General features: G+C 41.7%; 1 protein-coding gene across 1 annotated transcript in view; it reads left to right on the forward strand.

The window, feature by feature from the left end:
* The window catches only part of ENOX1 (ecto-NOX disulfide-thiol exchanger 1), a 154700-nt gene extending 154218 nt beyond the window's left edge, over nt 1–482 (forward strand). Inside the window, exon 14 of the mRNA XM_054382336.1 lies at nt 351–482. Within this exon, the coding sequence (XP_054238311.1) occupies nt 351–482 (132 nt within the window). The remainder of the gene's footprint in view (nt 1–350) is intronic.
* The last annotated feature ends 19557 nt before the right edge of the window (nt 483–20039 follow it).

Genomic DNA, 20039 nt, shown 5'->3' on the forward strand with positions numbered 1-20039 from the left:
TTTGATTCCTTCTCCTCACAAGAATACCCACAACTGTAGTTCTTAAATGGACATTGTACCACAGGGTGTACCTGCAGCCTCAACATAGCTGTTGTCATTCTTTTACAGTGGGATACCACTCACAAAAGCAGAATCATTCCTGCAAGGAATCTGTACTTGCTTTAGAATCTAGGAATTCATGTCAGGCTAAGATTAAAAAGAAACATAGTGGTTGGTTGTTTTCATCTGGCCTGGGTTTCCAGACACCCCATCCCCACCCTACCTGGTACCATCCCTGTTGTTTCTATTCTACAGATTTCCTCTTTCAGGATAGGTTTCTCACTTTATTTTTACTTTTATTTCTTTCTCAGATCTCTGCAAATGAGATAGAAATGCTTTTGATGAGACTGCCACGCATGTTTAAACAAGAATTTACTGGTGTAGGAGCAACACTGGAAAAGAGGTGGAAGTTTTGTGCCTTTGAAGGAATTAAAACTATCTGACTGTGACTAGTAATGAAGCTATGCAGAAAAAGAATTCCTAGAGCATGGCAGGGTTGTAAAGTATTGAAGTAAGAATTTTGGGTTTGGGCACATAGTAGTATGTTTTCAAAGTTATCCAAGCCTAATTTTAGTTACATTTGTGACGTTCTCTTGTGAGTGGAAATGTAGTTGTGCACCAGTTCCTAAAATAAAATAACGATTTTTTTAAAGAAGTTTCCAAATGTGACAGATCTGTTTCCTATGAAAACTGAAGAAAGATACCACAGTCATAATGATTTCAAAGTACTACGTGTCCTACATCTGAGAAAAGCTCATTGAGCAAACAGCTAAGGAGAAAGATTGCCCGGTTATGGTCGCTAAGCTACAGCGATGTGTATGTAATATGTAGTGGAACTCATTACGTTTCGTTATTGAGAGTTCTTTCTGTTTAGTAAGGAAACTGAGTAATTTTGCAGTGAGGAGAAGCATACCAAAAGAAAACTTGAAGATGTGTCTGAAATTATTGTATTTTGTAAATTAAGTTATATGCTGTACCAGGGATTTTTGCCTTATTGAAAGAGGCCTGAAAATGTGATTGGAGTCCTCAAGAATGCTTTATCAAGAATATTATTTTTCTAATGTAACTATTCTCCATTACAAGTTCTTTTAACATGGATTGCATATCAATTTTCATAAACATGTAAATAAGGAGGAAACCAGTGTTACTGTATTGTATTTGGTATGTAACATTCAGGTTTATGCATCAAAATAAATATTCAGTTGCATTACTGTTACAAATTTTATAGCAGATATATTAATTTTTATCAATAAATATGGCTTCTACCATATTGTTTGTACAAGTTTTTCTTCTGATGTTTGAACTTCTACCCATCCAGCAAGAGGCTTCTGGCATTTATGTTTCTCTTACCTAGATTCTTAATTACAGATTGGTTAAATGAATTAGGAATCAAAAAAGAGTTCACAACTGTGGTGGTTTTTACACCACACAGAATTTGGAATTTACCCCAAATTGAGTAAATAACCACACTTACTCAGAATTTGGAAATCAAATGAAACAACATTTACAAAAGAGATTAAATACAAAGGTAAACTAAATACAAAAGGTAATAAACATAGCATATACATACATGTAACTAACAACAGCCCAGACCCTCCTCCCTGGGCACAATAGCCCAGAGGGCTGCTGCTAGCTAACAAATTATTTCCTTCTCCTTCCAGCCAATGTTCTTAACATAACCCAAACAAGAACAAGCAGGACAAGCAAGACAAGGTCAAAAGGAGAAACTGGGGGGAAGGAGCAAGAAGAAGGGAAAACCAAGCTGTGCTTTCAGGTTATATAGAAAGTTTGCAGACCAAGGAAATGGAATAAACATATCTCTTAGGTTCAGCCCCTTGGAGTCTGTCCATCCCCTGGACTCTCTCGAATTCACTGGAAAAACTTATTTGCAATTAAGATAGTAATCTTAAACCTGCAACAACAATATTAGCTAGGATTAAAATAATTTAAAATATTGGTAGAGGGAGTACTAGCATGGACCTTTGTTTAGCAGAAAATGTTTTATTTGGATTTTTTTTTTAGACAAGTGGTCAGGTTAAAAAAAAAAACACTTCAAATGTCTTATTTTCAGTGTCATGTTGTTGGTTGTGATGCATGCAATTGGTTACTTCTTCTAACTTACAGCTAATGCTTCTGGCCTTCGCCCAGCCAAGGAGAGGAATAACTCACTTCTGGTGGTTTCCCTTAAGTAAGGATATCAATGTAAATAATAATTTAGGATTACTTGTCAAATACACAGTACTCAAAAACTCCTGTGACAGCCAGCAAAAGCTGAATTTGTGTATCAACTACGTCAGGAGGGTATGGAAGGAATCATTCCTCCCAGAGCCCTGATTTAAAGAACTGCGTCAGTACAGCATTTAGCATGGTGCTGGATGAGCAACAGCAGCCCCCTGCAAGTCACACATCTATGCAGGCAGAGGAGCCAGCCACAGGAGAGCTGGCCCTAGAAAGTGGAGCACCAAGAGCAGGAAATATGGTGAATAGCAACAGATGCAGGGAGTATCCAGATACGTGTCAAAATGATATCTCACTCAGGTTCTTCAATAAACAACAGTTAGTGTCAAATGCAATTAGTCATGAAGGACCCCTCTTACACGGCTGCTAGTGGTTACTGCTTCAAGACCTGTTTCTCTTCTGGCATCTACTTGGAATATAGAAATATTAAATGAAATGTTAATTGTGTGCAAAAAAGGAAAAGGAAGAGGCTTAGCAGATCTATTACGGGAGAAAAATACGCTTTCAGCCAGTACACACAGAAGAACATACATCTCTATTATGGTTGCTACAGAACCTGTGATAATGTAAGTTACTGGGGTGAAACTAGTAATTACATGCCAGTTATATTAATGAAAAATAACTAGTTTAGTCCAAAATAACAACTTATTTTTCTCTTGTGATCACACAGATCTGTGAATAATTCAGGTAAAAATGTGTTAGGTCTGACAGCTCTTATGTAAGTAATGTAACATAAATGTGTATGGATGGCGCTTAGGCTAGGGAAAAGAGATGTGAGAAAACTTTCACCTCAGCTTTCTTCATGCCATACTTATTCATTATATTCTGTCCTCTCTCTTGTGTCCATTTTTTTCACTTTCACTTGTCTCCTCACTCACAAAACAACTCCGATCCCTAGTAGCCACAAAACATCTTAAAACTGACAGGACCTTATAACCTTATCATCATATTTGCTGTGTGTGTTTTCTCTTTTTTCTTCCCTATGTTTTTCATGTCTTTCTATACCAGAAGTGCTTTAGGAGAGTGACTTTTTAGTCCTTGTGTAATACCAGCTAAAAGGAAACTCTTTCACTGGCCTTTAGATACCATCATAGAAGATTTAAATTTTAAGTATAAATAGCATGTAGGCACCATGCAATTCTGTAACATATCATCTGAGGCCCTGAAAATGTGGGAGGTTCCTCAGGTAGATCAGGTTGGGCCCCAGACCTGGCTTTAACATTGTGTACTCAGTGACTTTGGTGAAAAATGGATTGAAATGCTCATCTCCATTATTCAGCTGCTGAAATGTCCTTATGGCCCTTGAAGGATCCAGCTGAGGGCCCTGAAGTGATAACATTGGGATGAATATCAAGGAAGCCATGTCTGAAAGACATGTAGGCTGAAATTAGGAAGCATTTCTTTACCAACAGAGCAGTCAGACACTGGAATAGGCCTCCTAGAGAGATGGGTGGATGCCCCAGCCCTGTCACCATGTAAGAGGCATTTGGACAACGCCCTTAAAAACACGCTTTAATTTAGCCATCTGTGTCAGTGTGAGCTGAAATTCCTCCCCCCCTCCCCTCTGACAATAACCAGGCTAGCTCAGTCTGGAAGCGAATGAAAGCTGTATTTACAAGCAAAATCTACAATCTATGATGAAATGCAATGAATATGTACAAATATACACAATTCACAACATTTACACATATATACAATCAACAGAAAAGCACAACCAAGCTCCCTTTGCTTCCCCCCAAAGGGGACCTTTCCCAAGGGGCCTCTCTCCCAGAGGCATCCCCCCCAGACCCCCCTGGCAGAAAGCAGAGTTAGTTAAGCAGAAAGTTGTTAACTTAGCTCGCCAAGGTCAGTATGTTATCTTCAGCCAGAAGAGAAGAAGAAACAGCAGCCAGACACCCCAGCAAGCTGCCTGACTGCAGATTGCAGAGTGCCCCACTTTGAGTAATAGTTCTTAAACATTTCTATCTATCCAATGGAAGTGTTTAGAACAATCATTATTTTTGCTTTCTTATACCCAATAGCAACTTATTTACATTCTTTCACTTTCTCTGTTTGAACTTTGAGAAGAAAAATTAAAGAGACAGTTTCAAACCATCACACCATCCCTGAACTCATCAGGCAGTTAGTTGTAGGTCCCTTCCAACTGAAGCAGTCTATAGTGCATTATGCCTCTTGCAGACATGTTACTGATATATGGAGAAGATTGTTGTTCTGCAAGCCAACATTAAATTCTGGCAAAACACCCTTCAGCCAGCATGTCTGAGCAGTAGTGTCAGTCAAGCTGGTGCATCATAGCCCAGAAAGATGTACTCCAAATGAAGTGTATCACTGGTAGATGGCTGTAAACCCCTGGAGTCGTGGCTGTGAGTGACGGTGTTCTTAGCACCACTGCACAATGTAGCAATGCAGCCTGTGAATATGGCATGAGGTGATGATGCACTTGACTATGATGAAAGAAAAAGTCAGTGTGGTGAAAAGAAGGCTAGCTTTTCTCTATGACACTTTATCCCGATGTCTGGAACAGAGGCTTGGTCATTTGCAGCAGGAGTCAGAGTGCTCTCCCCCGGAAGATGTTGAGATGGCTAAGTGGTACTTACTGAAATGAAGCAGTGCAAGACCTAAAGCACGTTTCTCCATCTGTGTCAGGTTGAAGGAGGATGCACATTTGGCAAAGGCTCAAAGTAATTTGCAGTTAGCAGGGTCCTCAAAATGGCAGTGGGAAAGAAAAGGGAAGGAAATGTCAAATAAAAGCCACATCAGGCTAACCATGAGCTCAAGAGTTGAGACTGTGCTGCAGCCTGGCATGCAACTGCAAGTTATGGCAGAAAGCTGTAGCAGTGTCCCCTCTTCTCAAACTGGAACTAATAGAGCAATATTTGTTTTCTAACTGTCCAAACATGCTAGGGGTACTTTTCAGGGAGTTGTAATCTCAGTTGGCCTGAACTCCTGTTAACCTAGGAGGGCTTTTGAGCTCATTCTCACCTTTGAATTGTCTTGGAGTGGCGTCAGGGTTGACTTTCATCAGTTTAGGGGCCCAACCTCTTACTGCCTGCCTCTTACTGCCCTGTATCTGATCCCACTTGAAGGCTTAAGAGATATGCTTGTGCAAAACCTCATGGACAAATTCAAGCGAAATGAGTGTAACTCTCTGTTAAACTGCATTTTATGCTCACAGTGTTTGGTGAAGACTGCATTATCCCCATTACTAAAAAAGGAAATTTCTAATATTTCCTCATGTTATTGGACATAGTGGAATATAATTGTTTACCCAAGTGTGCATGTTCTGAGTGAAACTTGCATGTTCACAACTGCCAGAGCATCACATTCACTTAAGAACTGCTATACTGAGATTTAGAGAAAATCCTGTATCAAGCTATGCTACATTTAGCTACACATCATGTACAGCAAATGCTGTGGAATCTAAAACTAGAAGATGTTTTGTAAGAGCATTCTGGGTGGTTTGTTTAAATCAAAAGTCTGGTCTTGCAAGCTTTGTTTTATTTAACTCAGAATCGCTTTGACAGTGAGTAAGACAAAAATGTTCTGTGCTGATTTGAGATGATTTGAGATTTGGGGAGGGGAAGAGGGACAGGCATTGATAGGGCATTGATAGGGAGATAGATTCTTTTTGTACTTCCACTACCACTAGCAGCCATGGCTGAGGCTGAGGTAGGACTGGTGTCACTTTGTCCACTTCACAAATGCATCTCAAAGTTCAGCATTTGAAGTCTTTTACCACCTTTTTCCTGTGAAAGGGCACACATCCCTTGACTGGTCACTGTGGTTAACCTGATAAGATCTGCAGCTCTTTTACCCTAACTTTTCCCTCAAAAAGTAAGTAGAAGCAGAAGCTAATTCTTTCTGGTTCTGTTCTGTAGTCAGTCTCCTCCGGAGGCAACTGCCAAGATGCTCAGAAAACAAGAAGTCTTCCTACATTTATCGGCATTAAATGCCTATGAAGCAGAACATGATCTGGAGGAAGCTACTCCTTCTTCCAGACTCTCAGAGAGCACAGGCAGTGTGACTGCCTGGACTGCAAAGGGTGACTTCTACTTACTGAGTTAAAACTGAATTTTTCAAAAATAAGTCAACTGAAAAAGCAGCTGAATCAGGAAATGATGTTTACAAGGTGCAGTTCCTCTGACTACAGAAACCCATTCACTGAGTATGTGGAAATACTAATTTGTAAATAAAATCAAATGGATATGCTCAGGAGTACCTTTGATTAAGTGTTTTGCCTCTCTCTAGATAATAAACATTGTGCCTGTTCAGATTTAATGGGCTGATTCCAATGTCATTCTCACTCTCAGTAGGGATATTTGAGGGGCAGAAAGAGGAAATGAATACATATTCCTTTAAACAGCAGAGAGCACTCCTTCAATCCTGCCACAGCCATATTCTAACCATTTGCTCAGACCTTCTGGGTGGTAAGCAGTTCTTGCCAATTTATGTGCTTTCATATACATAACACTAAAGACTGGAAAAAAAAAACTTATCCAGTTGGACTGCTCGTATCTTAGCCATGTCACAGTTAATTCTGTAGTGATCTCAATAGCATATGGTGGATTAAAATACATCTCTCATGGAAGCATTCAGCTGTAATCAAGGATATCAAGTGATGGAAAAGATCTTTTTTGGCTTGATAGTTTGTTAGAAGAGATTAGCGCTGTCAAAATTCTGTCCTTACTTCCTAGCTTGAATTTTTCTGTTTTCTTCTAGCTGGTTTTGCTTTTCTCTGCAAGATTAAATAATCCTTTAGTACTGCATATTTTCTCCCCATGAAGGTATTTATATATTGTGGTCTATTTACTTAGCATTTTTTCTCATAAGCCAAACAGATTGAGCTTTAAAATGTTTTGCTATAAAACATTTATCTTCCTCAAATCGTTGCACTCCTTTTTCTAATATCCTTTCTAGCTTTTCCACACTCATTTTAAGATTTGAGGAGAAAAAACTGTTGCATGAATTAGCCTGATCATGGCTATATGCAGACATGAAGTCACATCTCTGCTCTGAGTCAGCTCTTTGACTCCTATTTCTTTTAGACTATTAGATGACAAAGTAGTAGTCTAAGTAAATCACTGTTAGGTCATTTCCTTCATCCCTCTGAATAGAGGAATCTGTATCTTAAAGGCTGGCTTCTCCCTCCCCATGGATAGGCTTGCTTGTGCAAGGGCAAAGGTCACGTCCCACAAGGGTATTTTGGGGTTTAGATCCCATGCATGGCCTTCAGGGTGTGTTCTCTTCTACAGGGAAAGTCTGGATAATTCTGTGATGTTTATAGCATTTCATGATTACAATGGGGTAATCAGATTGGCTGTCAGGATGGTAGCTGATCGCATCAAGCATTCAGAGGGCAGTGGCACAGGCTTTGTCTAGACTAGGGTCTAAATGTGTGTCATTAGCACATATTAGCTGACACATTTTAAAAATCTGATGCAGACAAGGCATAATGCCTTCAATCTGAAAAGATGGCTGAGTTAGGCCCTTGGGCATTGGGTTGACACTGGTTTGTCTAAGAATTTTAGAATAAATTAGCCAAGGGCTTGTCTGCAAAGACCAGTTGATTTGGAAGAAGATAAGCTATGGATTTAAAGGAGGACTCCAGGACTCTAAGACCAGAAAGAGATACAATCTTAAGCAGTTACTCTGAAATAAGGCTGTATAATAGTATCATACACTTAACTAGGTAAGTTTTCTCTTTTTGTTTTTCTTAAACCTTCCCCAAACCCCAGATCCTCTATGACAGGTATGATATTTAAAAATTAACCCTCTGGTGCATTTCTATTTTTATTGCTGCTCCTCACTGAATACAGCTGATTATCCTGTTTGTGTCTGGGGAGGAGGCTGGAAAACTTGTACACTCTGCAGATCTGCTTGCTGACGTTAAAAGCTGACTTGCATTTCACAGGAGGAAGACATGGTACATTTGTGAGAGGAATGGGAGTGGAGCAACAGACGACCATAAAATAGGATTAAAAATAGAGACTGGAGGGATTTTGTTAGAACCTGGCGTTCCATCAAAAAAGCACACAAATCCCGAGGCATCCCAGAAGCCTATTATAAACTAAGGAGGGGAACCAGGAAGAAAAAGAGATAAGATTTCATAGTAAAAATCATTGTAAAGTATAGTGGTATTATATTAATCAGAGTTTGTGAGTTTTCTTAGCTGCTTCTGCCCATGTAGGCAGCTCGGGCTGGTGTTGTGTCTGAGATTCTCTAGAGGAACCTTCCAAAATCACTCTGCAGTTAACTCTGTCCCAAGAATAAGCTATTCAAGTAATACTATCTCTCATGGCAAAGGAACTCCCCTGCAAGAAAAAAAAAATTCATCTCTAGTTCTATGGTTCACTGGCTGATATATAATGGTGATGTTAGCAAAAAAGATTTTTGTCCTTGAAGACTAGCAAGGACATATGTTAGTCATGGAAATCAAATACTTGCCAGGCACTCCAAACCCGTTTCAGGATGCCATTTCTGCTCTTCTACTCTGACTGGCTGTCACCTTGGTGAACTTGCGCCTTGTTTATATGAAGACAAAAAAGCTACAGTCTCATCAGGTTAGCATCTACACTTCTCTTTTCAAAAGATGAACAGATGAGGATAAACATCATGCCACCAGTCCAAGGCTGATTTGTGTAATAAAGAATTGCAGGACAGGAACTGCTTTACAGAATTATACTGGAAGCCTGTTTTGCATAATAAGAGAAGGAAGCCAGATGGTGGCTCAACAACAGAAGTTTTCTGAAACATGTTTCCTACCCTGAGAGATTCTTGATTGACAGCTCTGGAAACAGGTGTTTTATTTGTCCATAGGGCAGGACAGGGAAGGCATCTAATATTGTCCCAGCAGAGGTGTACAGAAATCATCTGCCATTTCATTTCCATCCTTATGAAGTCTTTGCCTCATTTGTACAAACTGCAGAGGAAGGAGGCATCTGCAGAATGTGTGTTTTACCCTGGTTTGAGGTCACAGAACTTCTGCTAGTTAAAAGTTTAGTTTCAGGACTGGATTTGAAACTGTATTCCATAAAATCATTATCCTGCTCTCCTAGTAGGAGGTAATCCAATGACTGAGGATGGGAAAGCAGCCTCTCTTGAAGTATGAATGGAGAAGCATGCCTTGGTGGTGACCCCGTTCTTCCCCTTTGACCTTCACAATGAACATGATGTAAAAAATATGTATCTGTCAAAGATGTTCATTCCTTTAGAAAGACAGAAAAGAGCTCATGTTACATTCACACAGAATGTTTTGAGATGATTTTAAAATATAAAGAAAATCTGCTGCAGTTTATACCTATAAGATGCTCTTAAAACAAAGGTTAGTGTGGGGAAATGGAATAGCAATGAAAAAAAAGAGGTATTATCTTTTATCAGCACTTCACTGCTCTTTTTTGAAGAGACTTCAGTGTGGAAGCTGAAATACATATTGTTTCAAAAGTTTATTCTCAACAGAAGGAGTATGGTCCTTGCAGTTCAAACCGATGGAGCAGGTCCAGAAGAGGGCCACAAAAATGATCAGGGGTTTGGAACACCTCTGCTACGAGTACAGGCTGAGGGAGCAGGGGTTCTCCAACCTCGAGAAGAGGAAGCTCTGGGGAGACCTAATAGCAGCCTTCCAGTGCCTGAAGGGGGCTTACAGGAAGGATGGAGAGAGACTGTTTACAAATATCTGCAGTGATAGGACGAGGGGAAATGGCTTCAAACTAGAGAAGAGCAGGTTTAGATTAGATGTTAGGAACAGGTTCTTTCCCATGAGGGTGGTGGAACACTGGAACAGGTTGCCCAGGGAGGTGGTTGGGGTCCCATCCCTGGAGATATTCAAAGTGGAGCTCAACAGGGCTCTGGGCAACCTGAACTAGTTGTGGATGTCCCTGCTGACTGCAGAGGAGCTTGGATCTAGTCCCTTCCAACCCAGACCATTCTATGACTCTATGATATGAAGAAAACCATGGAGGTACATGTTCAGGTGAAATGGAACACAGAACTTTGCTTTTCTGTAGTGAAAAGCTTTTTATTTACAACAATAAAACATGGGCAGATGATCAGAAGTTCCACGATGTATATTGGTCACACAACCAGCAAGAAATCTGTACCTCCTCACGATTCAGTCTTAACTTGTTTGTCTTTCAAGAACAATGAGATTTCTGAAATAAACACTCTTGAGAAAGACAATGTAGGGTAAACTGAATGCATCCAGGCAAAAAGCCTTAATTAAAGGCTAACCAGAGATGTGACTGTCACACAGTACTGTGCAGGGCTATCCACACTAGCAGTGAACATGCTGATTTTGCCACAGGAGACATCACAGATAGGTTTGAACTGCTTCTATCCAGCTCAAGGTACTCTACTTACTGCTCCCACATTAAGCAATATGGTACCATCTAGGCTGTCTTCACCTCAACTTCTTTTTCCTATGTGAGTTATTCTTCTGAAAAGTCATTTTTTTTAAGTAGTTCATTGAAGTAATTCAAGCCTTGTAACAGCTAGTTAACAAGTTGTGTTGTCAACAGCAAACTATGAATTCTCTGCTGCAAGAGGGTAAATCCTAATTGAAAAATTAATGTGGACACCTTCTTCCTAAATTTGCTGAAAGCTTTGAAATTACTTTATTTGTCAATTTCCAAAGGAGGTGGAACAGTAAAAAGGTTTCCAGAAATAACCAGAACAAAGTTTCAGCTCCCAGACCCATTTGGCTTGTACCTGTCCCAAGTTCCCCAGTCCAGGCATGTGTTGTAAAGGGGTGTTATTAAGAAAATTACCCTTACAATAATAAACTATATGGCAAACTGGTGTTAATAAAAATATTAGTAACCCTTTATTTATGAAAATTGCCAAAACTCGTTGTAGGGTTGGAATATATATTTACAATGGGAATATGCAGTATTAGGGCAAAATACAAACAATTCTATGCAAATTAGGAGGCAATAACTTGGAAAGAGAAGGTCCCCAAGAGCAGGTAGCGCTCAATCACAGCAGGGAGAGGCTCAATAAGAACCTTTAAACCCAAAGGGCAATGAATTAATTACTCACAGCTTGTGTTACCCACATGAGGGATGCTGCTGCTGTTGTTGCGTTATCTTTGGGGCGCTCTCATACAGCACTGGCACGGCAGATTGCCAGCAAGGAGAGTTTGCTGCATGGTCCCAGGCTTATTTGCTGCACAAATCCAGGCTGGGCAGGGACTGTCTAGAAAGCAACCCTGAGGAGAGGGACTTGGGAGTGCTGGTGGACGAGAAGCTCAACATGAGCTGTCAATGTGCACTCGCAGCCCAGAAAGCCAACCAGATCCTGGGCTGCATCAAGAGAAGTGTGGCCAGCAGGTCAAGGGAGGTGATTCTCCCCTCTACTCAGCTCTGGTGAGACCCCACCTGGAGTACTGCGTCCAGTTCTGGAGTCCCTATTACAAGAGGGATATGGACATGCTGGAACGTGTCCAGAGGAGGGCCACTAGGATGATCAGAGGGCTGGAGCACCTCTCCTCTGAGGACAGACTGAGAGAGTTGGGGTTGTTCAGTCTAGAGAAGAGAAGGCTCCGAGGTGACCTTGTTGTGGCTTTCCAGGATCTGAAGGGGGCCTACAGGAAATCTGGGGAGGGACTTTTAAGGATATCAGGTAGTAAAAGGACTAGGGGGAATGTAATAAAGCTGGAAATGGGGAGATTCAGGCTGGACATGAGGGAGAAGTTCTTCACCATGAGAGTGGTGAGAGCCTGGAATAGGTTGTCCAGGGAGGAGGTTGAGGCCCCATCCCTGGAGGTGTTTAAGGCCAGGCTGGATGAGGCTCTGGCCAGCCTGATGTAGTGTGAGGTGCCCCTGCCCATGGCAGGGGGGTTGGAAGTAGATGATCCTTGTGGTCCCTTCCAACCCTGACCGATTCTATGATTCTATGATTCTATGATCTGGCTTCAGCGGACAGCATGCAACAACGTTCAGAGAAAATCAAAAGCTGTTCCAGAGTTTAAGTTAGGTGAGGAATTCAAAACTTTGGGAAGGTTACAAAAAGGTCTCTCATGGCCAATCCCAAGATCAATGCTACTGTTCTTCTGTGCAACTAATCTAAAGTAAGGTTTTCATTAACTCTCTTTATTTGATGCATTGTGAAACAAAACGAATGAGAATGCTTAGGCTGGCAAAAAAGAAAAAGAAAGGCAGCACAAAATCCCACAAAAGCTGAGCTAAACAGCACACATCAAGAGCTGAGCAACAAAGAAAATAACTCTTGATACACAAATTTTCCATTTTGCAGCCAAGCAGGAGGTGGACAATTTTAAAGCTACAGAGGAGCACCAAAGCAGGGAAATTACTGCATTCTGACATGTCATATAAGTATAGCTCACTACTAACTAGTTCTGGTTGGTCACAGAGGTATTACATGACAATATACAGACTTGGGCAAAACCGCAGCCCCTTTGATTTCTGAACTATTGTCTGAGAGCTGTCACCAAATAGAGAGACAAGCAAATCTTGTGACTGAAACTCAGCAACACTCCAAAACCCGGCCAGCCAGTGTATGAGCCCTACTACAAATTTACTTTCAAAGGAGTTAAATACCAGGAATTTTCACTGGAATGTGGACACAGAGCTAAAGATGTGAGAGATTTTAGCCACTCGACTAACTTCACGGAATATCCTGTGAATGGAGGCACTCACCATTTCTTGCTATTGTCCAGAGAGCAGAGCCTAATTTTTCCTTGTCCAGGTGAGCACTTTATCTGATGAACTGTTGGATAAGGAAGATGTCACACTACCTCAGCTTCCATCACTTTATGCAAGGTTTTATCCACCCAGCATGTTCTCAGCATACCTGCCAGACTGATCTCCAAGAGGCAGCTGTAGGCACACACCTCACTGCTCAGCATCCAGCCACTGCTGGGTTTTCAATTAGTCCTCAGGCAATGCCTTCATGCAGCCACGATTGAAAACCATGGTCCTCTGAATTCAAGGTCTGACAGTCACTTACATTCTCTGTAACATAAGGAAACACAAGAAATCCAGGCCTTGAAGCATAGCACATGAGTGGGCAGGACATTCTTCCTGGGCTTCTAAGGCTGCCTCTCTTCTGGTCTTCTTAATTCAACTTATTCCCTCTCATCTTGTCTACAGATTTTATGTGGGTCTCAAGATCACTCAAGTGGACTAAAGCTTTTTATCCCCTCAGCACATCACACCTTTTAATTTGTTCATGATATAATGTCTGTTGATTTTACTGGAAGTTATATTGGCAGAGAAGAATTGCAGAGGAAAAAAGTCTTCCAAGCCACACAGTAAAATGCATACAATAGCAGCCTCATACATATGGTAAATCCACATGTAAATCACAACCCATTTGATTCACAAAGAGGTAAGGAACGAGTAATTGCAATTGAGAACTCATAAAGTTTCATATAAATGCCTAATATGAATTAGCCTTGAATGTTGAAAGGCTATCTACTCAAAGTAATTTTGTCCTGATGGACTGAAAGCTAGCTCATATCATTAGATATGAGAAATAAGAAACCTGAACTATAGAGTTGGGCTGAGACACATGGATTACCAGTACCTAGCTTCAGACACTGACACTACTACAGCACTTAAATTCAAGAGACCAAGTGTGACTAAAATCTTCTGCCGTATGACTGGGGAAGCAGCTACCAAGCCTCTGCCTGGCATTTGGTGAAGAGAGGCAGAATTCGACCTTCATTCTACAGGTCCCAAGTAAGAAGGGCTGCATCTTGCCTTCACAGTCCAGGCATGCCGGAAAAGTAGAACTAACTTCTGCCATTCGCTCAGGAGGTGAACTTTCCAGGCATGCCAAGGTGCATCGTACTGCAGTTAGCTGAGGAGGGGCAAGCATGGGAAAAGTTCACCACAGGTAGCTATTAGAACATCAAGGGTTACAATATCCAATCAATGATGACTTTATTCAAAATACATAAATCCAGAGTATGTTTGTGGCAGTGACTTTTTCTGATCCCAGTTTAGGTTCTCAAGATGAGTTCAGTTTAGTGCTGAGTTTAGTCCATAATTCTGCACCATCAGTTCATTAACTGGATGCTGCATTTATGGACCCAGTGGCTCACTGGAAATGCTACACCACAGCTTATTAGCCTCCCTAGAGCCTTCTAATTTTAGTGCAACAGGAGAAGAGCTGGTAAATGTTGCCACCTGAAGCAAGGTTTTCAGTGGCGGGGCCTGGGATTGCTGCTGCCCAGGGAGCTCCTAAATCTGTTGATGCTGCTGCCCCCTGAAAGTAATACCGCTCCAGGAAGGTATCAGCAGAGAACACTGCCACCACCAACACATGCAGGCAGTGATTTATTCTAAACATCTCCAAAAGAGGCAAATCATACAAAGGCTGTGGTGCTGCAAAGTAGATAATTTGCTATAGCGTATGGTTTGAAGTCCAGATGGAGAGTAGTGACAAGTGATGCCCCTCAGGGGTCCATACTGGGACCTGTGCTGTTTAATATTTTCACCAATGACATAGACAGGGGGATCAAGTACAGCATCATCAGGTTTGCAGATGACATCAAGTTGAGTGGGGGACCTGGACAAGCTGGAGAGGTGGGCCCAGGTGAACCTCATACAGACTGGGGGAGGAGGTGATAGAAAGCAGCCCTGTGGAAAAGGACTTAGGGGTGCTGATGGATGAGAAGCTGGACATGAGCAGGCAGTGTGTGCTTGCAGTCCAGAAGGCAAATCACATCCTGGGCTGCATCAAAAGATGTGTGGCCAGCAGCTCCAGAGAGATGATTCTGCCACTTTACTCTGCTCTGATGAGACCTCACCTGGAGTACTGTGTCCGGGTCTGGAGCTCTCAATATCGGAAGGACATGGACCTGATGGAGAGAGTCCAGAGGAGGGTCATGAAAATGATCAGGGGGTTGGAGCATCTCTGTTACAAAGACAGGCTGAGGGAGCTGGGATTGTCCAACCTGGAGAAGAGGAGGCTCTGGGGAGACCTAATAGCAGCCTTCCAGTACCTGAAGGGGGCTTACAGGAAGGATGGAGAGAGACTGTTTACAAAAGTCTGCAGTGATAGGACAAGGAGCAATGGCTTCAAACTAGAGAAGATCAGATTTAGATTGGATGTTAGGAACAGGTTGTTTCCCATGAGGGTGGTGGAACACTGGAACAGGTTGCCCAGGGAGCTGGTTGGGGCCCCATCCCTGGAGATATTCAAGGTGAGGCTTAACAGGACTCTGGCAGCCTGATCTAGCTGAGGATGTCTCTGCTTACTGCAAGAGGGGGTTGGACTGAATGACCTTTGGAGGTCCCTTCCAACCCAGACCATTCTATGATTCTACTATTCTATGATTCTAATAACAATGCCAGACATTATAGAATTGAGGTGGGGGAAAGGCATATTTCCCCTGGCCTAAAATGTATTGAATGATGGGAATTAGGGGGAAATGAAGTTGAGAGGATGTAGGAGGAGTTCCCTGATTAAACTTTTCTCCTTCCCTATCCCAGCCTTACACACAAAATTCAACCTAGGTAATAGCTGTACAAATGAGCAAAGCCTGCAGTGAATACCAAATTTGCAATCCAATAATTTGTATTTGAATGTTTTAAGCAAAAACTGACTTATGACTTCAAACACTTCACAGACTAATTTTCAAATTCATGAGTTTTTGCTTGGTTTGTCTACATGTTCTCTGAGCTCACTGCCAAAAAAAAAGCATTCCCTTTCTTGCACTGAAACGTAACGCTGACACGTGTCAAACTGCTTCTTTTGTGTAGGTTTAAGCATACTTTCTCTTTCTGCTTTTTGTAGATTCATACATATTAGACACACATCTTTGGGTTTTAATTATAAAATTAATGTAGACAGCAACCAGAAACAAAGCTGACAAATCTAATTTCCCAAGTAACTCAATATCATCTCAGGATCTCTGAGGAGGAAAAGAAAAAATTATGTCCAAAGGGTTACACAAAATTTTCTAAAGGGATAAATTAAAAAACAAACAAGCAAAAAAGCTGACCAGATTAATAGAGGAGCATTTCCCTCATGTCAGATTCCATATTTATCACCAGCCAGGAGAATGTGATTGTATTTTAAACATGAAATGACTTTTCATACTGCTTCCAGTCTCCGACACTTAAGGGAAAATGCTATATAAATATACATCATAAACGCATCTTAAAAGAAAATAGTTTCTAAGCATGGTTGTTTAATGACCCTATGCAGTGCTGTGCTAGCTCAAGTAATGTAAATTTCCTCCCATTCCTTAGATTAAAAACTTTTTTCAAAGTGATTGATCTGTCTCAAGTATTGACAGAAAAAGAAGATTTCTGAAGGTAAGCAGAGAACATTCTCAAGTGACCAGTCACAGCCACAATGAAAAGTGGCACTGATGTGGAAGGGGCATAGGTAGCTTTCTTGTCCCACAACAAAATGGCACTAAGATAATCTTGGACATGCAAAAAAAAAAAAAAAAACAACCCCCCAAAAAAAACCCTAACTTACACAGAGAAATATAACACCATCTAGCAATTTTTTTTTAATGTCAGAAGGATGTAAGGAAATAAAATTTAAAAAAAGCCCAACCAAACCAAACCAAACCAAACCAAAACCAAACTGAACCAAACCAAAAATCCCCATCCAACCAACCAACCAAACAAAAAAACCTGCAAAAACCTGAGAGAACAACACAGCTGAGCCAAAACTTAGATCTACTGATGCTTTGTTTAAAATCCAATCGTTGCAGTTTCCTACTCCTGTGTCCTCCCAAAAGACTGCAGCACTAGGATCCAGGCACACAGAGATCCCTCACAGTGAAAAAAAAATTCCTCCTGTTTCCATGGAGCTTCCTATGCCCCAACTTCCACCCATTGTCCCTTGTCCTGTCATTGGGCATCACTGAGAAGAGCCTGGCTCCATCCTCTTGGCACTCACCCTTTATGTATTTATAAACATTAATGAGGTCATCCCTCAGTTTCCTCTTCTCCAAACTAAAGAGCCCCAGCTCCCTCAGTCCCTCAGGCAAGGAATATGTTCCACTCCCTTATTAATTTTCATGGTTCTGTGCTGGACTCTTACAAGCAGTTCCCTGTCCCTCTTAAACTGAGGAGCCCAGAACTGGATAGAATATTCCAGATGCAACCTCACCAGGGCAGAGCAGAGAGTGAGGAGAACCTCTCTTGACCTACTGACCACAACCCTTCTAAACCACCCCAGGATATCATTGGCCTTCTTGGCCACAAGAGCACATTGCTGGCTCATGGTCATCCTTCCATCCACTAGGACCTTCAGGTCCTTTTTCTCTTTATGGCTCTCCAACAGGTCATTCCCCAACCTATACTGGTACCTGGGGTTGTTCTTTCCCAGGTGCAAGGCTCTACACTTGTCCTTGTTGAACTTCATTAAATTTCTCCCTGCCCAACTCTGCAGCCTGTCTAAGTCTCACTGAGTGGCAGCACAACCCTCTGGTGTGTCAGCCACTCCACCCAGCTTTGTGCCATCAGCAAACTTGCTGACAGTGCTCTCTGTGCCCTCATCCAGGTCACTGATGAATGTATTGAACTGTACTGGTCCCAGTACTGACCCCTGAGGGACTCCACATCCCTGATTCTCGGCCTGCAATGGCGATGTATCAGGCACAGAAGTAATTCTGACTTTGGCATCTGCTTTGCTTGTGCCCTGTAGTGATGGATTTGTTGCGCAGTAGCCAAGCAAACACTGCTCATCACTGTTCCCTTGATTCTGTTTTTTCTGCATTGGAAAAAATGTATCTTGCAAAATCTTGCAAGGCCAAAACATAGCTTTTTGCATGGACAATATTGTCCTCAAAATGGGAAAAGGTGAATTGTAAAAGCAGATACAGTGGCTTAGACCAAGTTTTAATCATCTCAAGCCCTGTACCAAGAGCTGATGCTCCTGTTTTTATTATCCCTTTAATCAATATTCTTCCATTAATTTGCTCCATTTCTTTGTGGAAATAGATATTCCCTACTTGTTTTGAAAGAAGAAGACTTCAAACTTGGTTGATCTACCCAAATCTGCTATAATGACTGGTCAGTGAAGTGGTGTCAAAATTCATGCTCCAAGTCAGCCTCACAGCCTGGTAGAGCGCAGCACTTCTTGACAGAAGAAGAGGTCCAAAGATCAACTTCCTTGCCCACAGTAGGGTGCTGATCTCTAACAGCAGTGATATTCTTGCATCCCTTGCAGAGAGACTTGCTGATGGTGTGTTGTTGGAAGGAGGTGATGGTGGTGAAAGACTGAATGTTTCTTTTCTCCAGATACCTATATATGGTCATTAAACAAACAACTCTGTAAAGAATCAGTATATCCATATATGAGAGTCAGACCTTAGCCTCCTGAGAAGATGGTATGCTGCTCCACTGCCCTCAGTAAAGAAGACAATACCTGAGGGAACTTGGAAGAAATTGATGAAGCCTACTTGCTAAGGGCACAGAGCAACTCAGAAATGTCTCCACAATGCAGTGCTCTCTGAAGTCCTCAGTTCTTTTCTGAAGGACTGAGCTGGAGCTAGTCTATGGATTGCCCAGCTGCCCAGCTGCCCAGCTTAGTTATGTGCACTGAGCAGCTTTGTCTTGTCTAAACCAAACTGGAAACAAACACAGAGTGGCTCAGCAGCCTTAAGACAAAGATTGGAGGATTGCAAGTCTGCATCTTCCTTCCTCCTTGGAAAGGGATCTCACACCTGAACCTTAGTGTTCAGTACTTCCTTGCACAGGAGTAGTGAGGCCACAGGGACTGCATGTCACACTATCCAGCTTCACTTGCATTGCCATGTCCTTCAGGTGATCTCCAAACCCATCTATCTTCTCAAGGAGTGAGTCACAGAGACACAATAGAAGTCTTTGCTTATCTAGTTCAGAGACATGTAGGTTCTGCAAAGGATGAGGCTCTAGTTTACACCCCCAAAGGCATACAATTTCATGTGTGACCAGAGTGCCAATGTTCCCATTACAAGCAATGGAAAAGCAAGTGACTAACCTAGGCTGACAGTCTGCAGGGCTGTTCAACTACCTACATGTAGATACCTGTTCTAGGGGGAGGTACAGGCTCCTGCATCCAGCTAGCTGAGTAGCTTGCCAGACTCCACTTGCCAGGAGCATGACAGCAGCTTCATCTTCATCACTGCAGACACCTACAGGTTCATTTGCATGGGATTTAGCTTAGGCTAAAAAAGTCAAGGTGAAAATCATGATCCAGAATTTCCACTTAATTCTTCACTCTATGAAAATACTAATGTCACTCATAGCCAAAAACTGCTTTGAGGTTCTTGGAGCTTTTGGCTTGTGACCCTTGATGACTTTTCAGTCATTTCTTTGTCTTAAAGAGTTGTGCATGAAAGTACTTGGGCTCTAACAAGCAAAACTTCTCAGAATCTTGTAAAAGCTTTCCTTGGGTAGAGGAATTTATGTAAGTGTGCATTAATGATGTGGTATCTGAAAGGGCTTATTTTGAGTCGTCTTTAACTTCATTACCATAAAATTATTCCAAAGAGATGCTGTCAGCTTGTGGCCTTAATGCCTTGAACCAATTGAAAAAATTCATATGTAGAGTTTGCAACAGTCTGAGTCAAGAGCTTATTTCAACAATGGAAACCAATTAAGCAGCTTCTAGAAGATAAGAGGTATTTACCTCAGTTACACAATGCTGATCCTTTCCTGTATATTTTCTGCATAGGGAGATCTGGCAATCAAAACTTGAACAGGTGGAAATTCATCACAAGTATCTTAATCATTTCATAGATTCATAGAATGGTTTGGGTTGGAAGGGACTTTGAAGATCATCTAGTCCCAAGC

The sequence above is a fragment of the Indicator indicator genome, chromosome 1 (genome assembly GCF_027791375.1).
Source record: "Indicator indicator isolate 239-I01 chromosome 1, UM_Iind_1.1, whole genome shotgun sequence".
Taxonomy (NCBI): domain Eukaryota; kingdom Metazoa; phylum Chordata; class Aves; order Piciformes; family Indicatoridae; genus Indicator; species Indicator indicator.